This window comes from Echiichthys vipera (genome assembly GCF_963691815.1).
Source record: "Echiichthys vipera genome assembly, chromosome: 12".
NCBI classification, from domain to species: domain Eukaryota; kingdom Metazoa; phylum Chordata; class Actinopteri; order Perciformes; family Trachinidae; genus Echiichthys; species Echiichthys vipera.
The window spans coordinates 21,293,018-21,317,384 of NC_139837.1; the positions used below are offsets into that span (position 1 = coordinate 21,293,018).

Sequence of the window (24,367 nt, forward strand, 5' to 3'; positions counted from 1 at the left end):
GTCTGAGTGACGGAAAGTAGCTAAATGTCATCTACTCCACGGTGAACGCTGCATTACATGACTCCTCCATCAACAGAAATTGGATGAAGCACATGCACAGTTTTAATTGGCGGACGGGAACAGCTGGTTTGAATTGAAGAGCAGACTTGAGCAGCATGACATCAGAAGCACAAATTGCAGCGGGCCGATTAAAACCAGACGCACTCACAGCGAGAAAAGACCAAAAATCTGCTGCCAGAAAACCAAATAACATTAAGACAGCTCTGATCTACGAGAGATGACGAGTCGACCGCATGCAGGAAACCTCCTCTGAGATAAACTGTGCAGCCTGACAAAGACGATCCACGCTGCGCCCAGAATACAGCTTTGTTATAAGCACATAATTGAACATATTGGAACAATTCAGCGTACAATGGCTCTTGTATTTGAACTGGAAAGTAATGAGGAGGCCGCTGACAAAGGCAGAGGTAGGTCTGGCAAGTGATCCGTCATTTAAATACTAAAACCCAAACACAACATCCAATTTGAAAGTGAAATTGGGAACAGATGTATCAGTGTTTTATTGATGTGTGTTCAGTTGTCATGCTGAGGCCTGCAACAAATAAACTACATTTTGACGGATTATTATCCAATTGATTTAATTATCTGTTGCATGTTGTTTGATTAATTTTCCACTTCATTTTTTTTCAAATCACATGAGAAATTTCATTGGAAAGTGAAGAAATTGAGTACAAATTGAGTTTTCCCTCCTGAAAGTTGAATAAAATGCTGCTGCATCGAGGAAGAGTGAACCGAAAGAAAGTCAAAGAAAAAAATCACATATACATCTGGATGGGACTCTCAAAATGTATTTTAGATTATAGAAATTCTCATGCATGTATATGTAAATTCTTTGTGTGCTATATATATTTGACTAATCTATGTTGGTTGATGTTATTGAATGTTATGTAGGTTTTATCCTCTAAATGGATGTTCTTGTCGCTACAAATTGTTCCTTCTACTTGCTTATGCGGCCAAAATTGTCTATTACCCATTCATGCAAAAAAAGCCTATTTGAACTTGCACTTGAACTCAATAGAGCAATTATTTTCAGTTTTTCAAGGAAAGCCAAAACAGCTGAAGGAGGTGTTTAAATCCTCACCATTTCAAATGAATTATTACGCCCCAAATCGCACATAATCAACTGGAATTCAAACTGTTTTTGTAAAGAAGCACAGTTCAGTATAAATACACAAATGAAGTCTAGAAGGCATTCAACTCAGACAGAGCTGGGGGAAAAGTCAAAACCACTAAATAAATTGTCAATTATGTCAGATTATTTATTTTGTTTATTAAGAAAATGCACAAAATATCACTCAATATTTTGACTGCCATTAAATAAAAATAGTGCGCTACAGTTTATCTTAAACTGCTGGCAGGAAAATTAAGTTCTATAATCTTGCTTTCTCATAGGACTTGATATTAAAAAAATAAAACACTATAAGGATTAACGTATTTAGATCTGTTGCAAAGGGTAATGCCTGTACAATGACTCCAAACCACAGATGTGTTTGTATGGACAAGGTTTTTCCCTGGTCAAATGTCCGGTCTAATGTTTAAAATAAAAATAATAAAAATATAATAGTTGATAAAAATCAATTTTAATCAACTGTGGTCAATCTTCAACTTAACCAATGTGACAAAATCGTAAAACTATTAACAATTCAAGTAGCATAAAAATAAAACTTGATCAAAAACAAATGAATCCCAGAGAGTTCGGATACAATAACACATCAAAAATATGCAAAAGACACAGTGGGAAAGTTGTTTGACCTGACAAACACCCAACTGGGAAGCTGGGATTTCCATAATTATACACAGCGCCTCTCTACAGGTGGCTACCCAGCGTGCAGACCATTACCTTTCTGGTGCAGGCCCTTCTTCTCATAGAGAATAATGAGCTCGCTGTATTTATGGGCCTTCTTCAGGACGTACTCGCTCTCCTCGATGTGGCAGTGGTTGTTTTCCAGACGAAGGAGGGGGGACACCAGGGCCACGTTGGTCTAAATGGGAAGAATATAAAACACCGCAGTTTTTCCAAACTTTAAACCTCTTTAAAGCTCAGGATGTTTCACCAAAAGACTTCACTGATTAGTGCATCGTCTTCTGCTCCACAGTGTGTTTATCATTAAAATAATCTGGTGCAGGTGTTGGCGCTCCAAAGGACGCACTGTTTTAGAGGATCTCTAGTCACTCAGAGGTTATCCCTCCAGTGTGATGAGGGTCTGCCCTTTGGAGTTCCTCTGGTTAAATGGTGCTTATTATACCTCCGAAAGGGAAGCACCTGGTGGCATTTTTCCTGAATGCCACATGGCTGGGTAGTCTAAACATGGAGGAGCGGCAGAACGACTTTGAAGACTGATTTAGCTCCTCACACAAAGCCAAACCATCCTGTGGAGAAACTTACTTTGGCTGCTTATATCTGTGATCTCATTCCCACACAAGTGACTTTCTTACCATCGATGAGGTTCGACAGACTGATCTCCTGGTCAATTGAAAGTTTTTACTTTGTTGCCCAGACATCTACCACCCTGAATCAAACACACAGTACTGTAGCTACTTCCCCTAGAAGAGAGTCTTACTCACACTACTGTTAACTGTGACTCAGATGTTGTTGCTTCAAAGTAAATCTGTCGATGAGCTGCCGAACTTAGAACACATTTGGCAACATGTGAGACGTAGTTAACTGCCTGGTGTTGCTGCCAACGTCTGAGTGTTGGGAATACTTTCTTGTGATTTCATACGGTTTTGCTCATTGCTCAAGTGGTTCATTAGAGCCTGAATACTCTTTCTCATGAAATATAAACATTTTGACTATGTTCACTTACAACTGCATGTTGGTTGATGATCAAAAGGTATGACATGAGTCATGAGTGACATTAAGGGAAAAAAAAAAGAAACAGCTTAAGATAAAAAAAAAACATCAAAAGTCTGTTTAAAAAAAAATCAATGTCTATTGTAAAATGTGTTTCATTCAAGATTAAAAAATGCAAGAAGTTTGACACCTATACTCACAAAATGACAGTAGATCAGTAAAAGTAAAGTAAAGACACTGTACTGAGTGTATTCTGCATAATTACAAGGCGTTGCATTATCAATATCAAGTTATAACAACTTTTGGAAAGGGGCTGTAGGAACTTTTTAATTGTTATATTTTGTTGTTTTTACTTCTAAGAAATGCTTACTCTAAATGTTTGCTTTATTTAGATTAGATTTTTGATAGTTTTCTAGTTTAATTATTTTCATGATTAGCATATTTAGGTTTTGCATAATTAGTGTTTTGTTTTATGAATTGGGTAACGCTGTGGTTATAAAAGGTAGGCAGGCAGGTATAGGACCCGCATGCACCTGTGTGGGCCTATGTTTTTATTTTTTTACCAGAGCAAGAGAGGCTTTGTGTGTTTGCTTGTTTTTGGAGAAATAAACCATAAGATAATCAAAAACGTTGCACAGACAATGGACTTCTTTTGCCTGCGTACATCACATGCCCATGGTGCATCAGTGGAGCTTTGATAAATAGTCACTACACTCACGGCATGCGCTAGGAAAGAAAATAAGCATTGTCTGAGCCTTACGTGCAGGTAACATTTCAGCAGGGTGGTATCAATGATCTGCAGGAGTTTTTTGCGGCTTTTAATAGTAGGCGTGCCCTCCATGAGCGGTGACGTCGTAGAAGGGTCAGAGTCATTCAGCTGTTTCACAAGGTGGCTGCGTTTCTGTGGGTCAAGTTAAAAAAATAAAGATGTGGTTTATTAATATCATACCTTCTTTGATTTACAGCGATTAGCTCCTCAGTCCTCACCCTTGACATGCTTTTATACTACTACTATACCACCCTCGGGTTTTGTTAATTCTTCGCCTCAGAGCCTCATTCAAAGCTTAAATCCTTTAAAAAGTGGGGTCTGGAGAAATGCATCACTTCCATGGAAACACACACACACACACACACACCTGGGTGAGGTAATCGATGAGCGCGAGATGAGCCTTCTCCAGCTCTGCCCCGGACAGAGTAGGCAGAGGGTTGGGATAGTGCAGCTGTTTGCGGTAGTCTGATGGGAGCAGGTCTGGGTAAAGCCCGATCACATGAGTGGGATCTGCAGAGCACAGGAGAGAAAATGCGACTCACTTTATTCCACATATGATACTTGAATTTGTTTAGTAGTATTTGATTGAAGGGAAAAGTGTTTAGAACACAAACACGAAATATAAATTGTAAAATACTCAGAGCAAGCGAAAAGTCTGTCATCACTGTGAAATAAATTAAATTAATTACATGAGAATACATTAAATATTCAGTATAAGCAATAACAGATGTCTTCTGAGGTCAAGAAAACAGAAAAGGTAGGCAGAATAAATGTAATAAAGCAATGGCACATGATTATCCCACTGGAAAATCTAATCACCTCGTCAAAACTGACAACAGTACAAAGAATTTACTTTCCAGATGTCTAAGCCGTGGCCACTCACCATAACAATAAATAGTATCCATGTGTTACAAGTTAAAACACATAAATATGGCAACACACAGAATTAGATCAGTGTCTTTTAAATTTGGCCTGAACAGAAAGAAAATCCACCATGGAAGGAGGAAAGTCGTACCTGTGCCAAGTTTTGCAAACACCTGCATGGAGTCATCGAATCTCTTCTGGCAAAACAGATTGAAGGCATAGAGATTCTGGATGTGGTGTATCTGCTGCTTCTTATCACCGTCGGAATCATCCTTCATCTTCTGGCAGAAAGAAAATTAAGAAAAAGAAAAAAAGAAAAAAAATCCATCACGCTACAGCAATAATGCCTCCAGTTCATTTATCGGAATGGTAGCTTTCCTAGAATGTGAAAACCACATGAATTGCCCTTTTTTAGTCTTGAAATTGCAACCTGGAAAGCTAGATAGCTAGATAAGCTGACAATAAAGTACAAAGCTGTGAGCATTTTACTCTTCGACGCACTGCTTCTAATCAAGATAAGTGATTTCAGTGTTCCAGCCTCTGAGCTAAATTGAATAAATAAGGTTTTGATAGTGATGTGAGTGGTTTCTGCTGCTCACCGCCAGCTGAAGAGCCAGCTCAAACTGCTTGTCCTGAAGAAGCTGCCGGATCTGAGTAGCTATCGACACGGGCACCAGGCGCCACACAAAGTGGTTGCTGGCAACATACACAATATTTTGCCTGTGAAAGATAAGAGGAGAAAAACAAGATGAGAGAATAGGTTGATGGAACAAAAGTGCTATCTTTGTCAGGAGGAACGGATATTTTCAGCATCAGTATCATGAGAAACAGAAACCAGGAGAACAGAGGTGGCAAATCATGCATCATGTTGTTTTAAGGATGTTACACATAGAAACCAGAATGGTAACCATAAAAACATATACTGCAGTAGTGCACTGTAAGGCTGCGACCATGACAAAAAAATATTATCAAAATTTCTTGTTAAAATGTGAGAGATTTCTCTTTTTTACAAGCTCCTTTACAGAGAAGAAGGTTTAACATGCTTCATGGTAAGCCTGTCTGGTGCTCTCTGAGTAGGGCAATCTACAACAAGCTTTATTAAAAAAGAACTAACGTTTCAATGCCAGGTGCAGATGTTTTTTTTCACTGATTAAACTATACCTAGTGTCCTTTAATAAAGTTTGTTGCCTCAAGGCTTATACTTTGGACCAAATCTAATCTCTAAAGTCTCTCCCGATAAAAAATATATTTTTCACGTATTTTCTTGGTCAAATTTTTATGTTTGTACATTATTAAGGTTTAAATACTGAGAAAGAAGAAGAAGAAGAAGGACAACAAAACAACTAATTATATAACAGCCTTCTTCTAAACTGTTCAGAAGTGGTATAAAAATTTCATTTTAGAGTGATTCTCATCAAAACCTGTCCATGAAACAGTCACTGTAGACTTGAGTCATGACAGAGTCCGGCCCAGTCCACAAGGTTGCACAAGAACCACAGAAAAATGAGACTTGGGCTGTGTTTCTTTTTGTTTTTTTGCAATATTTGGGAGAAATATGACAATTTAGAACAAACTGAGCATACAGAGGGCAAGTGGAGAATTGAATTATACTTCCGGAGTGGTTTAAGTGGTGGATGTTTTGATACTTAGCAAACCTCTTTCACCGTTAAAGAACGCACTTCAAACCTTTTACAAAACCTTTTCTTGTTTTAACAGCATATCATCGTATCTTGATATATCAAAACATCTTATTATAACAAGAAATGTTTGTCATTATAACACGATACATTGTTATAATAATGTTATACGAGACACTTCTTTATGGTGACGCACAAATCAAGAATGCAGCCAGCATGATGCTACAGTATAGTTCAGTTATAATTAGTCTAACTGCATTTTGAAAGAGTGCAAATACAGATTATGAGATGACAAAACTTCAGAGGGCTGCCTCACCCTGCTGAAGTGATGAAGCGCGGTCTCTGCAGCTCCACGCTCTGCACCAGCAGCCTCGGCTCAAACGTCCGGATCTCCACGTAGCGAGGGAGAACAGCTATGATATACGGAGGCTGGTGCTCTGACAACAAGAGAAAAGATGGGTCCGATGACAATACAACAAAACTTAAACAAAAGGCTTTCAAAAGGATAACACTGGAAATAAAACAACACTTATGATTAATAATCTTTTTATTTGAAGTTTTCCTTATTTGACAATTGACGAAGAGGCCCACAGGAAACTAGGTGAGAGAGAGATTTTTACCTTATGTGGCATTATATTTTGTTGCAGAATGGACATACTGGAGTCATTTCAACATTGAGAAGACAAAATGCTACTTGCACTAACTCTTACCTTATCCTATCTTATCTACCATCTACTTACTGTGTGTTTAATGTTAATCATTAAGTCTATTACATGTCAGGGAAGGGGTAACCCTAACCCTAAATATGCCCACTAGGATTTCCCAAAAGCCAAGGTGCCGTCTTTAAATCACTTGTTTTGTCCGACCAACAGTATTTCGTTTACAGATTATATAAAACTGAAAAGAGCAGCAGATTCACACACTGGAGAAGCAGGAACCAGTGGAAGTATGACAAATTTGTTTGAAAAATGTCGACGGAAATTGAAATGTTGAAAAATGTAGTTAAATGGTATAATTTCTAATCACCTGTCGATCCAGTAATCAGTTAATAGACTTCATTGTTTCAGCTCTAATGACGTTTGAGAGCTTTATTGTCCACCCAACCTGAACCCTGTGTCTTGATAGCAGGTGCCTCGGGTTGTGATCATGGAATAAAATGTCTAATGGGGCAGGAAATCCAGCCTGAGACAGATACCCAGACAGGCTTGAGGTTGGACTCTGTATATGGGACAGACTATGTCCACAGGGCAGAGCTCAGGCCATGAACAGCTGGGATGGTCAGTTAGATGCATTTCAAACTGACCAGCACTCATCCTCTGCTGATGCACGCCAAAGCCTCAATGTTGACTACATCAAAACAAGGAAATTGCAAACTGTATGAAACCACTGCTCGGAGGCTTCAGTTCTCCCACATTTTGTTCCTTTCTGCATTCCAGTGAGCACAGGAAGAGGAGCCTTTACAATAACGTGAAAGCTCATCTGCATCACTTCTGTCACAAAGCTCGTTAGTAACCCAGACCTGTGGTGTCTTAGTCACAGGGTGAAAGAAATCGGAAATGATGTTTCCGCTTCTGACACATGGAAAACAGGAGTACAGCTCAGACAGTGTGGAAAGAAGGTCACAGGGAAAGGAAAGCTTGGGAAAGAGAAAACAACTGACGATGGCGAGGCCAAACACAAAATCAGGTGCTTGAGCAGGTTTTCTCACATAGCAGAGGTGGATATAAAAACAATCAGCATGAACTGTACTGGCACAGGCACACTCAGTGAAATGGAATAGCAACATACTGCACACTTAATATAGACGCCCTAAAAGCTGCATGTAATTCAACCGCTCACAATCAAAAGAAAGGAGCTGAAACTTTAATCAAATGATTGAAAGTTCACCAAAGATGAAGGAGATTATCTCAGGTTATTATCGCACTTGCGCTGAGAGACTTCCAATTCTGATATTTCCAATGCTGACTTTGTTTTGTAATTTCTGTGTAAAAAAGAAACAGGCATGCGACCTAAAAAAAGCTATATTCTTTACCATTCGTCGAAACTAACTGCTTGTCTTCCGACCTGATGTGCCAAAATGCTGAAAACCTGTTTCTCTTTCTGTTGTTTCCTTTTCGTCCTCTGACATTGTTTCTCTTGCCAGTGCAGAAGGCTGTTATCATGACTAAACTATTTCATATTACGTAGTCTAATACATTGTAGCACACACTATCTTTTGTGAAAAAACAAACGATGCTTTCTTTTGAGATACCAGGAATTTTGTTATCAAAATGTAATGTTGTTGTTTAGACAGACTGATACGAAAGCACAACAACAACAACTTTGTTTTTCCTGAGTGAAATTGACACACTTTGGCAAAACACCTTCTGTGTTATCTAGAAGAATAACCCACAAAGAAAGCACAGGAAGAATTTTTGACTCTTGTTACTCAGCATGTGTGTCGGAGCGATATCAAATACAAGTTAACTCCAGCAAAGGAGTCAAAAAAGAGTAGAAACAGCGACTTGGACTGGATTCTCAGTAGCTTGTTTTCCTATATAAGCAGGAATAGAACAGAATAACTAAGTGTAGAAAAACAAGAATATTAAATATAAAAATGTTGTAACAGTATTAGTTGTTGCGCCTCTTTCTTACCCATTGCTATAGGGATGTCTGTCCAGTTCAGGGCGCACTTCTGGGTGCAAACGCCCTCTTCGTTTAGCACTACGGTTAAATCATCCTGGCCAACAGCCACCTTCCCATCAGCCAGTGGGGCAACCAGAGGCTCCAACTGTTTCCCAGTGGGGAAGAGCTCCTTGATGGAGCCTCGGCCATCCATCTGTTTGACAGGAGACGGTACGAGTGAGGCAGAAGAACACATTAATAACATCATGCAAACTTCATCTGAAAGGTCAATTATGAAGTGCTTTCGACAAACAATAAAACAACATTGAAGAAAAGCTGGTTAGACTAGCAATAATACTACCAAACATTAGTTGATAATAAGAATTAAAGGAGTAAGAAATCAACAAAAAACAACAAAACAGAGAGGAACTAATGATGTAACAGTTTTCCAAGTTTGTTAATTTTTAGTTAGAGTATGTACAGCTATCATCGAAGTCCCGTCCAACTACAGAAAAAGGTCAAATACATTTGACTTTCTTGTAGTCTGGTCCATGTCCCATCCACTAAAACAAAGAGTCGGGGAATTTATGACCTATACTGCAGTCAGCGCCAGGGGGCAATCCATATGTTCTGGCTTCACTGTTGGGGAGCCGTCAAGCCGTTATCTTTATATACAGTCTGTGTTCAGAAGTAGTATCAAAAGATAATTTGACAGTGACACTTCCAAAATCTGTCTTTGAAACGCTCTCTGTAGACTTGAAAGGAATCTGCAAAGTGTTTGACACTTGATATGAGAATAAAAGACTTGAGCTGGTTCATGCAAGTGTAATGATGGAGTCCAGCCCAGTCCACAAGGTTGCACATGACCCAAAGAAGACTTAGACTCGTGTTTTTTTGCAATATTTGGAATAAATATGAGTTGAAAACAAACTGAGCATACAGAAGGACAGTAGAGTAAATTAAGCTTTAAGTGGTTTCTACGCGTGCTTTGAAAACCTCTCTCCCCATTAAGGAACACACTACCTTTCACAGCCTTCTTGAAGAGAGCATGTAAAGCTGTAGCTACACATAAGTAAAGCTGAGTGTAAAAAGCTTATTGTTCCAGTAGCACGTACCCGAATGAGGTAATAGTCTCGCTTGAAACCAACACATATGGAGTTTTCACACCAAGCCATGGACTTTGGAATATCTGGTGCAGCAAAGTCCCCCTGAGAGACAAAAGAAAACATAAGATGATTAAATGTGTCAAAGGACTGGGGAAAAAACAACTTTAAACCTGGATCATACTGCAGTGAGTCACATCTCATATATATTTTGTTTTACCTGCAGTTCGTAAAACTCTCTGTCCTTCCAGTAATAGAGCTGGAGTTTCTTTTTCACTGCGACACACATTCTCAACCTTTCCTCTCCGGAACTGGTTTGCTGAGGACAAAAGAGACAAAATATACAATTCAAGACTTTAAATAAAGGAAAGTATGAGTATAACACAGGATAAAAGTGTGGAAACTCATTGTTATGACAAGACTGTGGGAATTGTATGTTTTAGCTCATTACTGTAAATTGTGTAACACTAGTGATGAGTGTGTTAAAAATACTGTTGTATAGACAGTCATCTAAAGTGCCATACTTGCAACAAACTTGAATTCTAATGTCTCCTGCTCTTTATATGGTTTGGTTTTTCCAAGTACTACTAGAGCGTTTAAAACAATTAAATGGCTTAATCCTTTAAGTCTCTATTTTTTTTTTACTTACTACAATGAAATTGATAATAATATTTAATAAAACTGAATAAACCAGCATTGCCTTTTTCTTGCACAGTCCACTGACTTAGAGCTGTATGGTTATAGGACTGTACACATACTGTAGAAATGTTCTCACTATAAGGATTTGAAATGGTAAGCAAAACAAATGCATGAATATAACAGCAGTGCTGTACAGTAACAATACAGCAGGCAAAGTGTGTGAAAGCTGAAAGGGGACTGTAAAAAAAAAAAAAGTGAGCCGGGCAAAGCAGTATAACACAGTGGGAACACGATGTTGACCGACCTGCAGGTCACAGGCGAAGAGCGTGGCTCCTTTGGCTTTGGACACCACAGTGATCTGCTGGAAGGTCAGGAGGTCATGGACGTGGATGTTGTTCTCTGCAGGAAAACAGATGAAGTGTTAAGAGAATGAGGATGGCTGCTATGCTTTGACACAGAAGGATTGCAGTTTCAAAGCTAAAAACAGATGGAGACTAACCAGCATGATCTTTTAAATTGAAAATCTATATTTATTAGTGAGAGAAACTTACCTAGAAGACTGACAAGAATCTTGTACTGTGAGACAACGTAGAGCTGAAGAAAGAATAAGAAACAGGCTCAGGCACAGATTCAATGTCATCTGAGTCATTCCAATCACATCAACAATCTTTGGTTTTCTAAGTTGGTATTTGAATGGGTTTTGAAGTGTGTGGTTTTCCCAAATTCATTCCAAGAAAGGGAGTTGTCCATTGGCAAATAAGAGCCAAATTTAGAGTGAAGCGAGGCGTGTGTTTACTTTCATACGTCATGTTATTAATGAAAAAAGGGTAATACGGTGTGTATTCCTAGGAATCTGGTAGTCAGGGGCCGACGGTAACAGTTGCCAGACATTTGGAGAAATTGGCAACTGATTCTTGGCATTTGGTAGCACCACTTTTTTTGAAAACAGCAAAACAAAGTTTGAAAGGGAGAAAAAAAGCTGCCATGTAACTGCATAGTTTCTTAATTACTCAAAATATAAGAGGACTAAAAATGTCAATAGTTTTGGCAACCAAAAGCTGCCAGCCTGGCAAATACTTTCTAAAGTTAGTGTTGAAGTTTTTGAGTTGTGACTCACTGCAGTTGCAAGACGTCAAATGTTTATTCCCCACAGATATTTTGGTGTATGCAGAAATTAGTCTGAACCTCATCATGCAGTCTTATCTACCTGTTGAATCTTCTTTGAGAAGTTCTTATTGGATTTCTCGAGTGTCACCTCAAACCGGTTGGTGCCTAAAAAGAAAAGAAAAGACACCAAAAGTTATTATTAAAACTTTTTATTGAAGCAGGAATCACTTAAGAAGATCTGCAAATACACAAGGGACCATCACAGTCACACTCCTCTGACTCTTCCTACCTGCGTCCTTCTTTATTCGGTATAGAAGAAGATGCCCTGGCTTTGTTCCCACAAGCAGCCAGTCCTCTGTAAGAAGAATGAAAAGGAAAAAAATCAAGAGTCAGGGTCTGTCAGTTCAAAGGATGCTCCCTGTCAATGCAGACATACAGTATTTTGCCCTCAAACAGTCAGTGGTGACACAATTCATCACTTCACCTGAGACTGCACTTTAAAAAACGCCCAGAGGAAGCACATCGATGTCACGGAATAAAACACCAGAGGAAGTCAGGATATCTCTGGTAAGTTATGTGTCCGATGTGTAATGTGAACAATCACTTTTGATTCTTTTAAATCTCACAGAAACCTATATGGTTTTCTTTTTTTAATATCTTCTGCCAGTTTAAAGTCAGCTTTAGGAAGTCATGTATGCTGTTATGTGTCTCTGTATTGCCACTCAGGTTTTTAAATGTATACACCTGAAATTCATCAGGCAACATGTGTGTCCTTAAATGTAAAGTATTCTTAAAACAAATATTTCACCCCTAACCCTACCCTTGATGCAGACTGGATGTTTTCTTTAGTAGAGATGCACCTATCCGATACCCAGATCAGATATGGGCTCCGATGTTGACTAAATAGATGGATCAGATATCGGATGAATGAGGCCGAGGTCATTTCTTTTTTATTAATATCATACACAGCAATACAGTTACAGCGATTTAGTCACTTCAATTCTATGTTTGCAACACCGATTATGGTTTTATATTACATTTTAAAATATCTGTTTGCAGTGCACTTTACATGGAAGTGTTATTTATTGTTGTTGCTAAGGTGCACTTTGTTATTTCATAATACATAATAAGTACATTTATATCTGTATTAATTTGTTACCTTTTTTAACAAGGCTAAATAGTTATTTCAGGCGTGATGCCTTCACTTACATGGCAAAGTATACAGTTCATTCATTCAACAGTAGGATCGGCTGATACGCTCTGCCCAGATTGGATCTTAAAAACTGGATCAGTGCATCTCTGTTCTTTAGAGATGGACATTTTAATTTAGAGTGAAAGCAAACATGTTTTCCAAGATTACACAAATAGATGCAATAGACTTTTTTAAAGATGTAAACATAAACATTCTAAATGTGCCCTAGTTTATTTCCTGTTGCAGTTCATGTGAACGACACAAACAGGAGAGGAAGTTACCAAGGGCCAAGGCTGTTGCCTAGCAGTGGAATTCCGTTGAAAGGGTCTATATGGATATATGATAAACTAGATGACAATGAGCCAGTGACCCTCCTTCCATAAAATATGTCCCTGTTTGACTGAAAGGAGTAAGTTGTAAGTCAGCTGTGGGAGGACACATTTAAACATGTAAACAACTCACCCCAGGCCGCCAGACAGTCGATCTGAAGAGGGAGCTTCTCCAAAATAGGCACTGGTTCATACGCGTCATGCATTTTGGAGCAATATTGCTGATTCAATTACAGACTCAGGGGTCTAATGGATGGATCCCACACGGACAACAGCTGACTGACTGACCGCTGAGGAGCCTGTCAGGGTGGTGGTACGCCTTTTCGTGTCGCCATTAACCGACTGAGCAGTTGAGGAAAAGAGGAAATGTGGTGTGGTTCACCTGGTATGCAGACTTCTGTAATGCTATGCAGTTTGGCTTGTTAGCCAGCTAGCTCGCCGATCAAAACAACAGCTGATCGGCTACTTGCTTTGAGACATTGTTCGCTTTCACTCCGTAACAACTGGAACACGAACAAAGGCAGTCAGTTATTTCATCGATAAAAGACAAACGGACCCTTAAAGTTAACTTAATATGAGGAAAAAACACTGTATTCGCGGTACAGTTTAGTTTTCGTTTGTCAGGCTAGCTTCTTCTGGCTACTTCCTCTGTTGCGTTGACGACGGCTGCGCGAGGGAATGGGGTTTGACAGGCACGTGATAGGAGTGAGCGCTCTCACGAGGAGCGCATTAAAGGCGCAGGGACACTGAGGGCAGGCCACCGAGCATGAGTTTACAGGCGGTGTTCATGTCTCTTCTTTTGGCTTTCATCTGCAGAGGTGCCTTTCAAATGGGTTTGTCAAACATGTAATACCAACAAAGATGGATTTATCATTCATCCTTATCAATCCCAAAGATTACTTGAAACTTAATAAACATTAACAATAAACATAATCAATCTGATCATTCCCTTAGGTATAGCTATGTATATGTATATTGTGTTTGGTTATATATAAAATAGGGAAAATTGTTTATATTTAAAGCATATTGGGTTGGTTATAAAATAGGCATAAATGTTTATATTTATAACATACTGGTTGTATATAACATAGGGATAATTGTTTATATTTAAAGCATATTGGGTTGGTTATAAAATAGGCATAAATGTTTATATTTAAAGCATATTGGGTTGGTTATAAAATAGGGATAAATGTTTATATTTATAACATATTGGTTGTATATAACATAGGGATAATTGTTTATATTTAAAGCATATTGGGTTGGTTAGAAAATAGGGATAATTGTTTATATTTAAAGCATATTGGGTTGGTTATAAAATAGGGATACATGTTTATATTTAAAGCATATTGGGTTTGTAATAAAATAGGCATAAATGTTTATATTTATAACATACTGGTTGTATATAACATAGGGACAATTGTTTATATTTAAAGCATATTGGGTTGGTTATAAAATAGGGATAAATGTTTATATTTATAACATACTGGTTGTATATAACATAGGGAAAATTGTTTATATTTAAAGCATATTGGGTTGGTTAGAAAATAGGGATAATTGTTTATATTTAAAGCATATTGGGTTGGTTATAAAATAGGGATACATGTTTATATTTAAAGCATATTGGGTTTGTAATAAAATAGGCATAAATGTTTATATTTATAACATACTGGTTGTATATAACATAGGGACAATTGTTTATATTTAAAGCATATTGGGTTGGTTAGAAAATAGGGATAATTGTTTATATTTAAAGCATATTGGGTTGGTTATAACATAGGGACAATTGTTTATATTTAAAGCATATTGGGTTGGTAATAAAATAGGCATAAATGTTTATATTTATAACATATTGGTTGTATATAACATAGGGACAATTGTTTATATTTAAAGCATATTGGGTTGGTTATAACATAGGGATAAATGTTTATATTTATAACATATTGGTTGTATATAACATAGGGATAATTGTTTATATTTAAAGCATATTGGGTTGGTTAGAAAATAGGGATAAATGTTTATGTATGAATTATGATAAATAGTGGATAAAGGGGTAGGAACAAACAAGTGCAAACTTCTTCTGGCTCCTTTTCAAACATGTAATATGTAATATTTCCTTTTGTGTTGTTGTATATTCGTTTGCATTTATTGTATATATTGTATATATTCATGAGGTTTTATTCCTATGGTTCTTTTATATATATATCTTTAACATGTTTGAAATAAAGAAATTAAATTTATTAATTTATTTAAAATACTTTACCCATAAAGTGATTTGGCTTAACAAATTACCCTCCTTTTGAATTTTTAAAGATTCAGATTTTAAATTATATTTCACCACTATGGAAAACTTAAAACTCAAAAATAATTGGCAAAAACTATGAGATTATTTAGGCATTTCAGATTTACTCCCTTAGTTGTACAATTTAATGTGCACAAGTCATTATTTTTAACATAACGATATATTCACAGATACAGTTATCAATAGTTTATCACACTTGGTCTTTGTTATTATTTAATTTTAATAAAGCACCAGAGCACATAAAAGCCCAGAATAGTTGTCAAACAAACTTCATATTGTTTTATTAGTGTTTGTTTCATTATAATAATTATTATTATTTCAGTACGTTTTCTTCTGTTAGGGGTCTTATTTTTGCTTTAATCGTGCAGCTCATTTTTTGGTAATGGTTAATGCCGTTTGAGGATAAATATATACTGATAAACTGTTGTACAGTAAAGGGTTTTTAAAAAGAGAGGTGCTAAAAGAGTAGAAATAAGAAAAAAATGCCTGTGTAGCATTCTATACATTCTGTAAAAAAAAATAAAATAAAAAGCCTCATGAAAGGCACTATTTTATAAACACTCCAAAATGCAAATAAAAACTGACAATGTATCCATGTTTCAATATAAATTTTATTCGCAGGACATACGCAAAAAGCCATACAATATCATCAGCTTCACATTACAATGCAGACTCACATCCAGAAACTGGGCTTTAGTGTCTCTCTGAAATAGATTACCCTCAACAAGACTGGAACAAATATTTATATATATAAAAAACATAAATTAAGGAATTTAGAATACCCACACACACTGCAGTAGATTGCACAAGGACATGGATACAAGAGTATTTGCAGTGTGAATGGGATAAGCTCAAAGGAATCTGTAATTGCGGTGAAATGAAAATGATTAATTTAGCGTACAGATTTTTCTTTAAAACTACCCTGCGCTACTGAATTTGGGTAAGGACTTAAACAGCCTAGTTAGTGGACAGGGAGTGAGAAATTATAACATACATGCAGTAAATCACATGTATATTTGAATGTATGCCCACACTATATATGTAAGGCTTAACTGTGGATTATGGGATGCAGTAGCTATAAAAAGTTTACTCTTTGGTGGCATGAAGTGGACCTAAATCACTATTGTTGTGTGGAAAGCTAAAATATGTAATTTTCATAGAGATAAATAAACATCCTTCATTTTGGATTCATGTCATTTTCATTTTTTTTTTATAAAGTCATACATTTTCCCTACTCTCTGAGGACTAAACATTCTTCAAATTGTCAGTAAAAGCCTGAAAATCACCAATATTAGATCATATATTCATTTGCTTGAACTGTTCTGTGTAAAGATTGCATCTCAGAGAAGTGATGTGCTCTGGTGTAACACCTGACCGTACAATATAAACACTTGATGCGATGTTTAAATTGATATATGCTTGGCTTTGAAAGAGTTTCCTGACCAAGAGGGTCATTACAGCCCAGAAAACAGTGTCCTAGTGTTAACTAACACATTAACACAAGAATCCCCCAAAACACACTTCTTACCCTGACAACTGTGATATGCTTCAAGTATCAATATCCAATGATGCAGCTGTGTTTACAAATAGTGACAGTAAGATAATATTTCTATATTTAAGATTACTCAGTTAGCCAGACAACAAAGTGTTAGTCTTGTGTTAATAATAAAACATAGAGATCATTTGTTTGTGCAGCTATAAGAGCATTGTTTTTAGTTATCTGGCTAAATGGTTAATCATACGAACCAGTTGCTTGCTCATTTAAATATTAAATGAATGTCATCATTTGACCTATTAAATATATGATTTAAAAAAAAAGATCACCTTTTGAGGTTTAGTTCATGGCACAGAACATCTCTGAAGAACCTAGAGTTCAAGTGTCTGATGCTGTGTTGTTAAATATAATTGTATAATGCACAGTAACTTTTCATGCGTTTCCAGCATGTCTTCCCCCCATACATTCGACTTCAGTCCTCACCGTCCTACAAGTTTGACTATCGGGGGCTGGGGTCACTTCTACAGGGGTGGAGGGTGGGGAAACTTCTCTCAAATGTTTAATATTGTGTTAGTCTAAAACCACTGTGTAAAATGCAACAGTTCTGCTTGATTTTGGCCAAGTTTGTGAGATTGACGAAACATCTTTGAAACAAATGGAATAGTGTTCACCCCACAGTACCGCCTTTATATAAACACATTATATTTATATGCTTCTGGGAGCTTATTAGTGTTACACGATGTCTGTGAAAAAAAAAAAAATGTAAAGTGTCTGGAGAGAACAGTTGGCTTCGCCCACATTTTTTGGTAATACGATCACTCAGAACGCATTCATTGCTGCCTCAGTGAAATTGCTTTCTTTTCATTCTCACATAAACTCCTGGCATTTACTTCTACTCCATCTTGGATCTCTCCATCTTGGTTTTCAGAATTTCCTGACAAAAGAAAACACAGATTAATGCATGTACACTACTGTGGGCATCACCCGAAGCACTTTAAATAGATCAAATGTGATTAGAAATCATGGGATTAGCAGGGGGATGTAAAAGGACCCTTTACCTCTTCCTCATCCAGCATTACAGGGAGAGCTCTGTATAGAGTGGGGGAAAAAACAGTAAGTAAGCAGTGGATGCATTCATAATGTCCAGGCCTCGGCCAAAGAGCATTTTAAAATACTCTCTACATCTTGTTTGTGTTTCCAAAGTGTTCAAATTTGACTATTAACAGTATATCTTTATAGTTTAAGCTGTCCTCGAACGGGTAGGCTCAGTAATACACTTACATAAGCTGAGACGATATGACTTACCAAAAAGAATTACCCTTTGAAGCGGATACATTATTCTCAAAAATTCCAGGTAGCAACACTGTGATGTGAAACCATTCAGGGGTATGTTCAAAGCAGACTCGAACTTAAAGAGACTCAATGTCTAAACATTTAAATGGACTTCACTTACACATCAGCAACAGTTGTAGGAATGTTCTCCTCAACCCACTTTAGGTCTTCATCCTAGCAAAAGCAGAGTTTAGAAAATGATTAACTTTGTAATAAAAGGGATAAGAGGAGAGAGATGCTGACAGAAGACAGTAAACCCACCTCTTTACTCAACAGTTTCTGGGAGCCATTAGAGTCAGGCTTTGAGCCTCTCATCTTCATTCCCTCTAAAAAAAACAGGAAAAGCAAATTGAAATCACATAGAAGTTCATTGTCCAGTAATAAAACAACTAGGTTATTAAATTTTAAAGATGATAAGATGAACACTTCCAAATGAATCTGTTTTCCATATATCTGCTTAAACAGATTTAGATCATGGCCTCAGTAGCACCGGTTATACAACGCAAAACCTCAGTTGACAAGATCGTCTTTATAGGATCTGAGCAGACCTAGATTATTTGCAGATGAGTGGGTTTGTCACAGACTACAAAAATACATCGAAGCTCTGCAGTTGCAGCACAGATCTACAGGAAAACATTGCTGGCACAGTCACAGATTTCCATCGGAACAGGAAAGAATGGTTAAATACGACTAATAGACTTGAGTGTTTCCACATTTAGTGTTTTGACAAACATCCATTCAGTCGTATGGACACTTAACTATTTAAGCACCGAGGTGTAGGTAAAAAGAAAGGCAGGCTGCTAAAGCTATATTTACAGACAAGTATGAGCTCTATTAATGCTAGCTTCTTGTGGATATTTTAGCTAGTGTGCTTATCAGGTATGTTTACCAATACAATACTGTTTGGTAGGCTGGATACGTTGGCCATCAATGACATTAAACTAATTTGGAAATGAAAGATACATTTTGAATAGTTCATACAGCATGTCTGTTTTGCTTTTTGCTACCTGTGGGGGTCCGTATGCAGGCTTTGGACACCGCCCAGGTATTTAGGGCAAGGTGTTTGTGCGTCAAAAAGACTGAATGTCAAGTGAAAGAGTCGGTGTTTAAAAAAAGTTTTTTTTGACCGCTTTATTAAGTTTAATCATAGCTTGTAATGGTTTATTGAATTCCCACTATTATTCATTTAATTTAGAAGACAGTTTTGTTTTTTTTGAAGTGCAAAATAAATGCAATAACTTTTTGAAGTTGCAACTTTTTCTTGAAATCTGTTGGAAGGGAGTCGAGCTGATCCCGTCTGCTGTACCCACGGTCCAAACAAAGAACAGCTGAGACACAGGGGGCCTCATTTATCAAACTTGCGTGGAAACGGGTGCAGATCTGAGCGCAGAATCGGTCGTAGGAAAGGACCCACGTGTGATTTATGAAACATTTGTATCCGACCAATCTCAGCGTATGAATGAGCGGGCCTTGATAAATGCGGCAGCTGAATTCGATCGTCATTAACATGTTAAGCCCTTAAATATTCCTGTTTCGGAGGCCTCGCCCACTGAGGTCAAACATGTAGAGGAGAAACGCTGGTACAAAAATAAACTTTTCCGACACACAGATCGGCATCCTGACATCCGAGATGGAGCAAAATAAAGATGTGCTTTTTGTCAGTCTTAAGAGTGGAATAAAAAGGGCCCATAAAAACGCTGTATGGAAAAAAATAATGGAGGGACTCAAACCGAAGCAGCGCTCCACTGTGACCCGAGTGCGCCTGTGCGCACTGTTGGACAGGTTTTCCGTATTCAGCACCCCTGCCGTGAATTGCACCCCCTCGCATTATAGGTGATATTCAAAAGATCCATTTAATTAATTTTATAATTATGGCTGCAGTTTATTTCCACAGAACATAAAAAAGGTGTTGTTTTGTGTTCGCTATTATCCAAGTTTGTGATTTTAACTCTTTAAAATAGTTTAAAGACTGTGAGTAACCAATGTTCTGACCGTTGTGGGTTACCTGTATATAAACTACTCCTATAGGTGGAAACAACAGCCTTCTGATCCAGAATATCACCTATAATGCGAGGGGTGCATTTCACGGCCGGGGTGCTGAATACGGCACAACACTGGCGCTACCGGTGGGTCATTAGGTATTCCGTAAGAGGATACCTTTGTCATTTAAAAGAACCATACCAAGATGTTAATCATCTGATACCTTGTTTGATTTAATGCAGTTTATCGAGGGTAGCCACCAACCGAGGAGATGAATTTGGCTCTGCAGTGCGTCTTGCTGCAGCCAAGAGCCAACACATTCATTCATTCATTCATTAAATGTCGGGGTCGCGGGGGGCTGGAGCCGAGCTGTTTTGATATTTAAAAGAATTGCGTGTGTTCCCCCCGGCCACCTGGCCACCACGTTTAAAAGCGACAGCTTGGCATCACAAATCACCTGTACATTTATCGAGTGGTAGTTTTTGCGATTGATGAATGCGTAATCATTCATGGATGGTGCCTTCAGACACGCATGAGTACAATCAATTGCTCCAACCACAATTTTTTTTATTTTTTATTCGTTTTAAGAATCCGTTTTGATCTGTTCTTAGTATGTGACTGTTTATGCTTAATGACAGCTGAGGTTTGTTCATTATTTTCAGACAGATTTTGCTGTGCTGCACCGCAAATACACAGGCTCAAATGTGCGTACACGATCTCCGACCACACGTGAGATTTGATCGTAGCTCCCGCTCACGTCCAAATTGATAAATGCCGACGTTTGCCAGGAAATGGTCGTACGCACGTTTTTCTGCCGTACGTTCGTTTGATAAATGAGGACCAGGGTGTCCTGGTCCCTCCCCATGTTTCCAGTCTGATTTTACACAGAATTTATTAAATAACCGTTGGCTCGTCTCACAATAGAAAGCACTTACCGAAAGCTTCATTTAGCATTGGCTCCTTGGCCTCATCCTCGTCGTCATCTTCATCAATCAGAGGAGAATGAGAGAACCTGAGAGAAAACAGATCCAACGAATGAAATAAAACTACTAGCAACCTAAATTGACAGAACTAGTTTTGGGGGCTCCAGGATCAGCCCCCAGCTCCAGACTGAATCTGACCTCTGGCTGTTAGCAGAAGGCCGCAGCAGCACCATGATAACCAGCAGAATGGTGGAGAACAGGAGACGCCAGAAGGCATCGTCTACCCACAAGTCCCTCCAACCCTGTGTCAGGGATGCAGAAAAAAAAAAGAGTGATGATGTTGTCAATCGGAAGGCTGCAAATTCACTTTTCATCTCTGTGAAAACCTCATAAAGGGAACAGGACTGCAACACAACACAATAATCAATCAATAACAGAAAACAAACTGACCGTCTGGCAGTCTACCAGCTTGAAGACTTTGGTGGTCCAGATAATGAATATGATGGAAGCTGTGGATACAAAGTAAACAGCGGCCTCATTTCAAAGCCAAAGGGTAGGCAAATATCTAAATGCTTTTAAATACTTTAATACACAAGAAGCATACGTATACTGAAAGAGTACAGGATAGGGCTGTGCTCAAAATATCATTACAGCAATACATCGTAATGATGCACATGCTCCCGCAGCAAATTCTGTGATGGCAGTTTTGAAAAAAAAACAACATTCATTCAATCATTCAACCATGTTAAATTTAAAATATAATAATTTTTGTTCGTAGAAACATTTTTCACTCCTAAGATCTCTGTGGGCCTGGATTTTTTAGTCTTTTAAGTTGTGCGATCACTGCAAACCGTTGTCAATGCAGCCGCAAGTTTTCGCCCTTTGTCAGTCGCCCTGTTGTTTACATATGCTTCCCCATGAGTCATGTGCGAGATGCAACCCGATTTCAAAAACGGTTAGGCTTTTCAAACTCCTGTAGTGTGAAGTCCGGCATTCGAGCAGTTTCCACTCACCGAGGACAGAGAAGATGAGAGTGTTGGTGAAGTGTTGATACAAAGAGAGCTTCACTATATTTCTGCGGAGCTTCAGGAGACGAGTGGTTTGAGACAGACTGATGAAAATGTAGATGCAAGTTAAGGAGAACATACTGTAGTAAACACAGTAACGTTTATAACGCTTCTGAAAATGCAAATTATTGATTAGCTGCTAGTAGCGTTTTTGGCTGGTTGGGTAAAGGATATCCACCACATGACGCAGGAGTCAATAAGAGAGAGGCTGAGATTAGCCACCAAGGCGACCGTCCCATAGAAACCCTGGAAAAGAAGAAAAGAGTCAGATTTTACAAATGACAGAAAGAAATCGAAGTCACATTGCTTTTTTTTTAGAAACATAAGATCGGCTTGCGTTAAGATCTTGTGAGGCTTTAAGTCTTCACACAAACACATCAGCTCACTAAACTACACAACTTTGCTCCATCCTTCTTAGCGTCTTCCTTATCTTATTTTTGTTTGTATAACATTGGGTTCCCATAACATTTTGGATTTGCTGCAGTGTCTTTGGCTGCTTGTGAATTTCACTCTTAACCTCAGACGTCATTCCCTATTATCATCACTTATCTGCCTCCCAGAGACTGAATCCCGGCGTAACCTTCGCCATCTACTCAAATAAACTTTATTTATACAGAGTGCCTTGAAAGTTGTGCCAGGCGTGACTTTTATGTAAAAATACCCCGCCACTATCATCTTCAATCAGCCTGTGGAGGCTGCAGCAGCTAATGTCCCATCTGCAATAGTTAAAATGCAGTGTGCTCATTATACGCTGCGGAGAGTGCCTCCAGAGAAAGCTAGACTCAGTGTTGAATCTGTTCCCTCTCTCATCCATTTTGTATATTTTGGGATACAGTTCAGCGGTTCGGTAAAGATTAAACTTTCTTGTGCAGGATCTCTGTTTCAAAAATGTTGCCTCTCGCTGCCAACTGAAGCTAACAAGTTGCAACTGTGTGGACAGAGTACTGCTTTTATGTTGTAATCCTTAAGATTTTCATGAAATCAAACCTCTCTGTTGATACTTATTATGAATAATTATAATTACTGAGTGTCCTCGAAGCACATGAGGGATTTACAGGACACACTGCAGCCTGTAAATCCAACATTACTGTCTTTAATTTGATCTCATTGAGAGCCTTGAAGTTTATTGTTCACTCTCTTAGTTACTGCTAATGGCAACCAAACATTTACTGCTGCTGCTGCTTCACAGTAAAAGCATTTAACTCGCAAAAAATTAGATGGCTTTTATTGTGAAGCAATCGCAAAAAATGTAGTGTTCTTGTCATGTACTTTGGTGCTGATAGTGGTGGGGTTACAATCAGGACAATTAAGATGAATTGAGGATAAGTAGCTTTTATGTGTGTGAATTATCTGGAACTGTCACTGGCATCTGTTAGTTGTTTATTAGCTGGAGTTTATTAATAGTTGATACTCACGCCTGTCACTCTTAGCACACCTTCCACAGAGGAGAAGAGCAGGTAGAGAAGCCCGACAGCTGTCAGCCGGTGCACTGTGGTACCCAACCTGGGCCTACACAAGTGAGGGGACAAACTGTTCAGTTATACTCACAAATGACTGAATGGGAGGGTAAGTCCCCACTGGATTTTAATCGGTAAATAATAATGACTCCTAATTTTAAAGGAGGAGAAAATATGATCTTAAAATTAGGGATGGGCACGAGTACTCGGGCCCATCCCTAAGTGTTGACGTCACTATTTGGGTAAAGGTTCACTATTTGGGTAAAGGTTCACTATTCGCGCTGCATAGGCTATAATGCAGCGGAATTCCATTGCTAGGCAACAATCCTTAGTCCTAGGTAACTTCATGTCAGTTGATGATGTCATTCACATTCACTGCAACAGGAAATAGACTAGGACTGTTTACGTTTACATCTTTGTCAGGATTTAGATACTCGGGAAAACGCCTTTCCATTGTTTGAATCCATTTTCTACACGGCGCTGAGGCTGCTGTTGCCTTTCCACATGTTCTAAATCCGCCCTCAGTGTTGCTGCTCTGTCATAATACGTTTTCTCCGCCCTTGTTGTCGTTGTTTGCTGTGACGGTGGCTTGTATTTAGGCTTGATAAAAGTAATCTGCTCCCCTTTGTCTTCGCCTTCCACAAAACTTAACGGCAGCAAAAAACACAAGGTTATTTTGTGGCTGTAGAGGCAGACCGTGTCCTCTCTCATCTCTG

At 38.3% G+C, this 24,367-nt stretch overlaps 2 protein-coding genes across 2 annotated transcripts in view; both read right to left on the reverse strand.

The window, feature by feature from the left end:
• vps39 (VPS39 subunit of HOPS complex) overlaps nucleotides 1-13,741 on the reverse strand; it is a 29,189-nt gene extending 15,448 nt beyond the window's left edge. The window contains exons 1-14 of the mRNA XM_083924472.1: nucleotides 13,232-13,741; nucleotides 11,867-11,932; nucleotides 11,678-11,742; nucleotides 11,022-11,064; nucleotides 10,775-10,869; nucleotides 10,052-10,150; nucleotides 9,844-9,936; nucleotides 8,759-8,942; nucleotides 6,441-6,561; nucleotides 5,087-5,207; nucleotides 4,639-4,765; nucleotides 3,991-4,133; nucleotides 3,615-3,755; nucleotides 1,901-2,042 (exon numbers count right to left, since the gene is read on the reverse strand). Coding sequence (XP_083780598.1) covers nucleotides 1,901-2,042; nucleotides 3,615-3,755; nucleotides 3,991-4,133; nucleotides 4,639-4,765; nucleotides 5,087-5,207; nucleotides 6,441-6,561; nucleotides 8,759-8,942; nucleotides 9,844-9,936; nucleotides 10,052-10,150; nucleotides 10,775-10,869; nucleotides 11,022-11,064; nucleotides 11,678-11,742; nucleotides 11,867-11,932; nucleotides 13,232-13,304 — 1,513 coding nt within the window. The 5' untranslated portion in view covers nucleotides 13,305-13,741. The remainder of the gene's footprint in view (nucleotides 1-1,900; nucleotides 2,043-3,614; nucleotides 3,756-3,990; nucleotides 4,134-4,638; nucleotides 4,766-5,086; nucleotides 5,208-6,440; nucleotides 6,562-8,758; nucleotides 8,943-9,843; nucleotides 9,937-10,051; nucleotides 10,151-10,774; nucleotides 10,870-11,021; nucleotides 11,065-11,677; nucleotides 11,743-11,866; nucleotides 11,933-13,231) is intronic.
• A 2,281-nt stretch (nucleotides 13,742-16,022) lies between these two features.
• LOC310954927 (transmembrane protein 87A-like) overlaps nucleotides 16,023-24,367 on the reverse strand; it is a gene marked incomplete at its 5' end in the record, with an annotated part of 15,424 nt that continues 7,079 nt past the window's right edge. Inside the window, 10 exon segments of the mRNA XM_083924616.1 lie at nucleotides 16,023-17,826; nucleotides 17,951-17,981; nucleotides 18,346-18,398; nucleotides 18,486-18,550; nucleotides 21,140-21,216; nucleotides 21,326-21,429; nucleotides 21,578-21,636; nucleotides 22,141-22,247; nucleotides 22,367-22,440; nucleotides 23,610-23,703. Coding sequence (XP_083780742.1) covers nucleotides 17,785-17,826; nucleotides 17,951-17,981; nucleotides 18,346-18,398; nucleotides 18,486-18,550; nucleotides 21,140-21,216; nucleotides 21,326-21,429; nucleotides 21,578-21,636; nucleotides 22,141-22,247; nucleotides 22,367-22,440; nucleotides 23,610-23,703 — 706 coding nt within the window. The 3' untranslated portion in view covers nucleotides 16,023-17,784.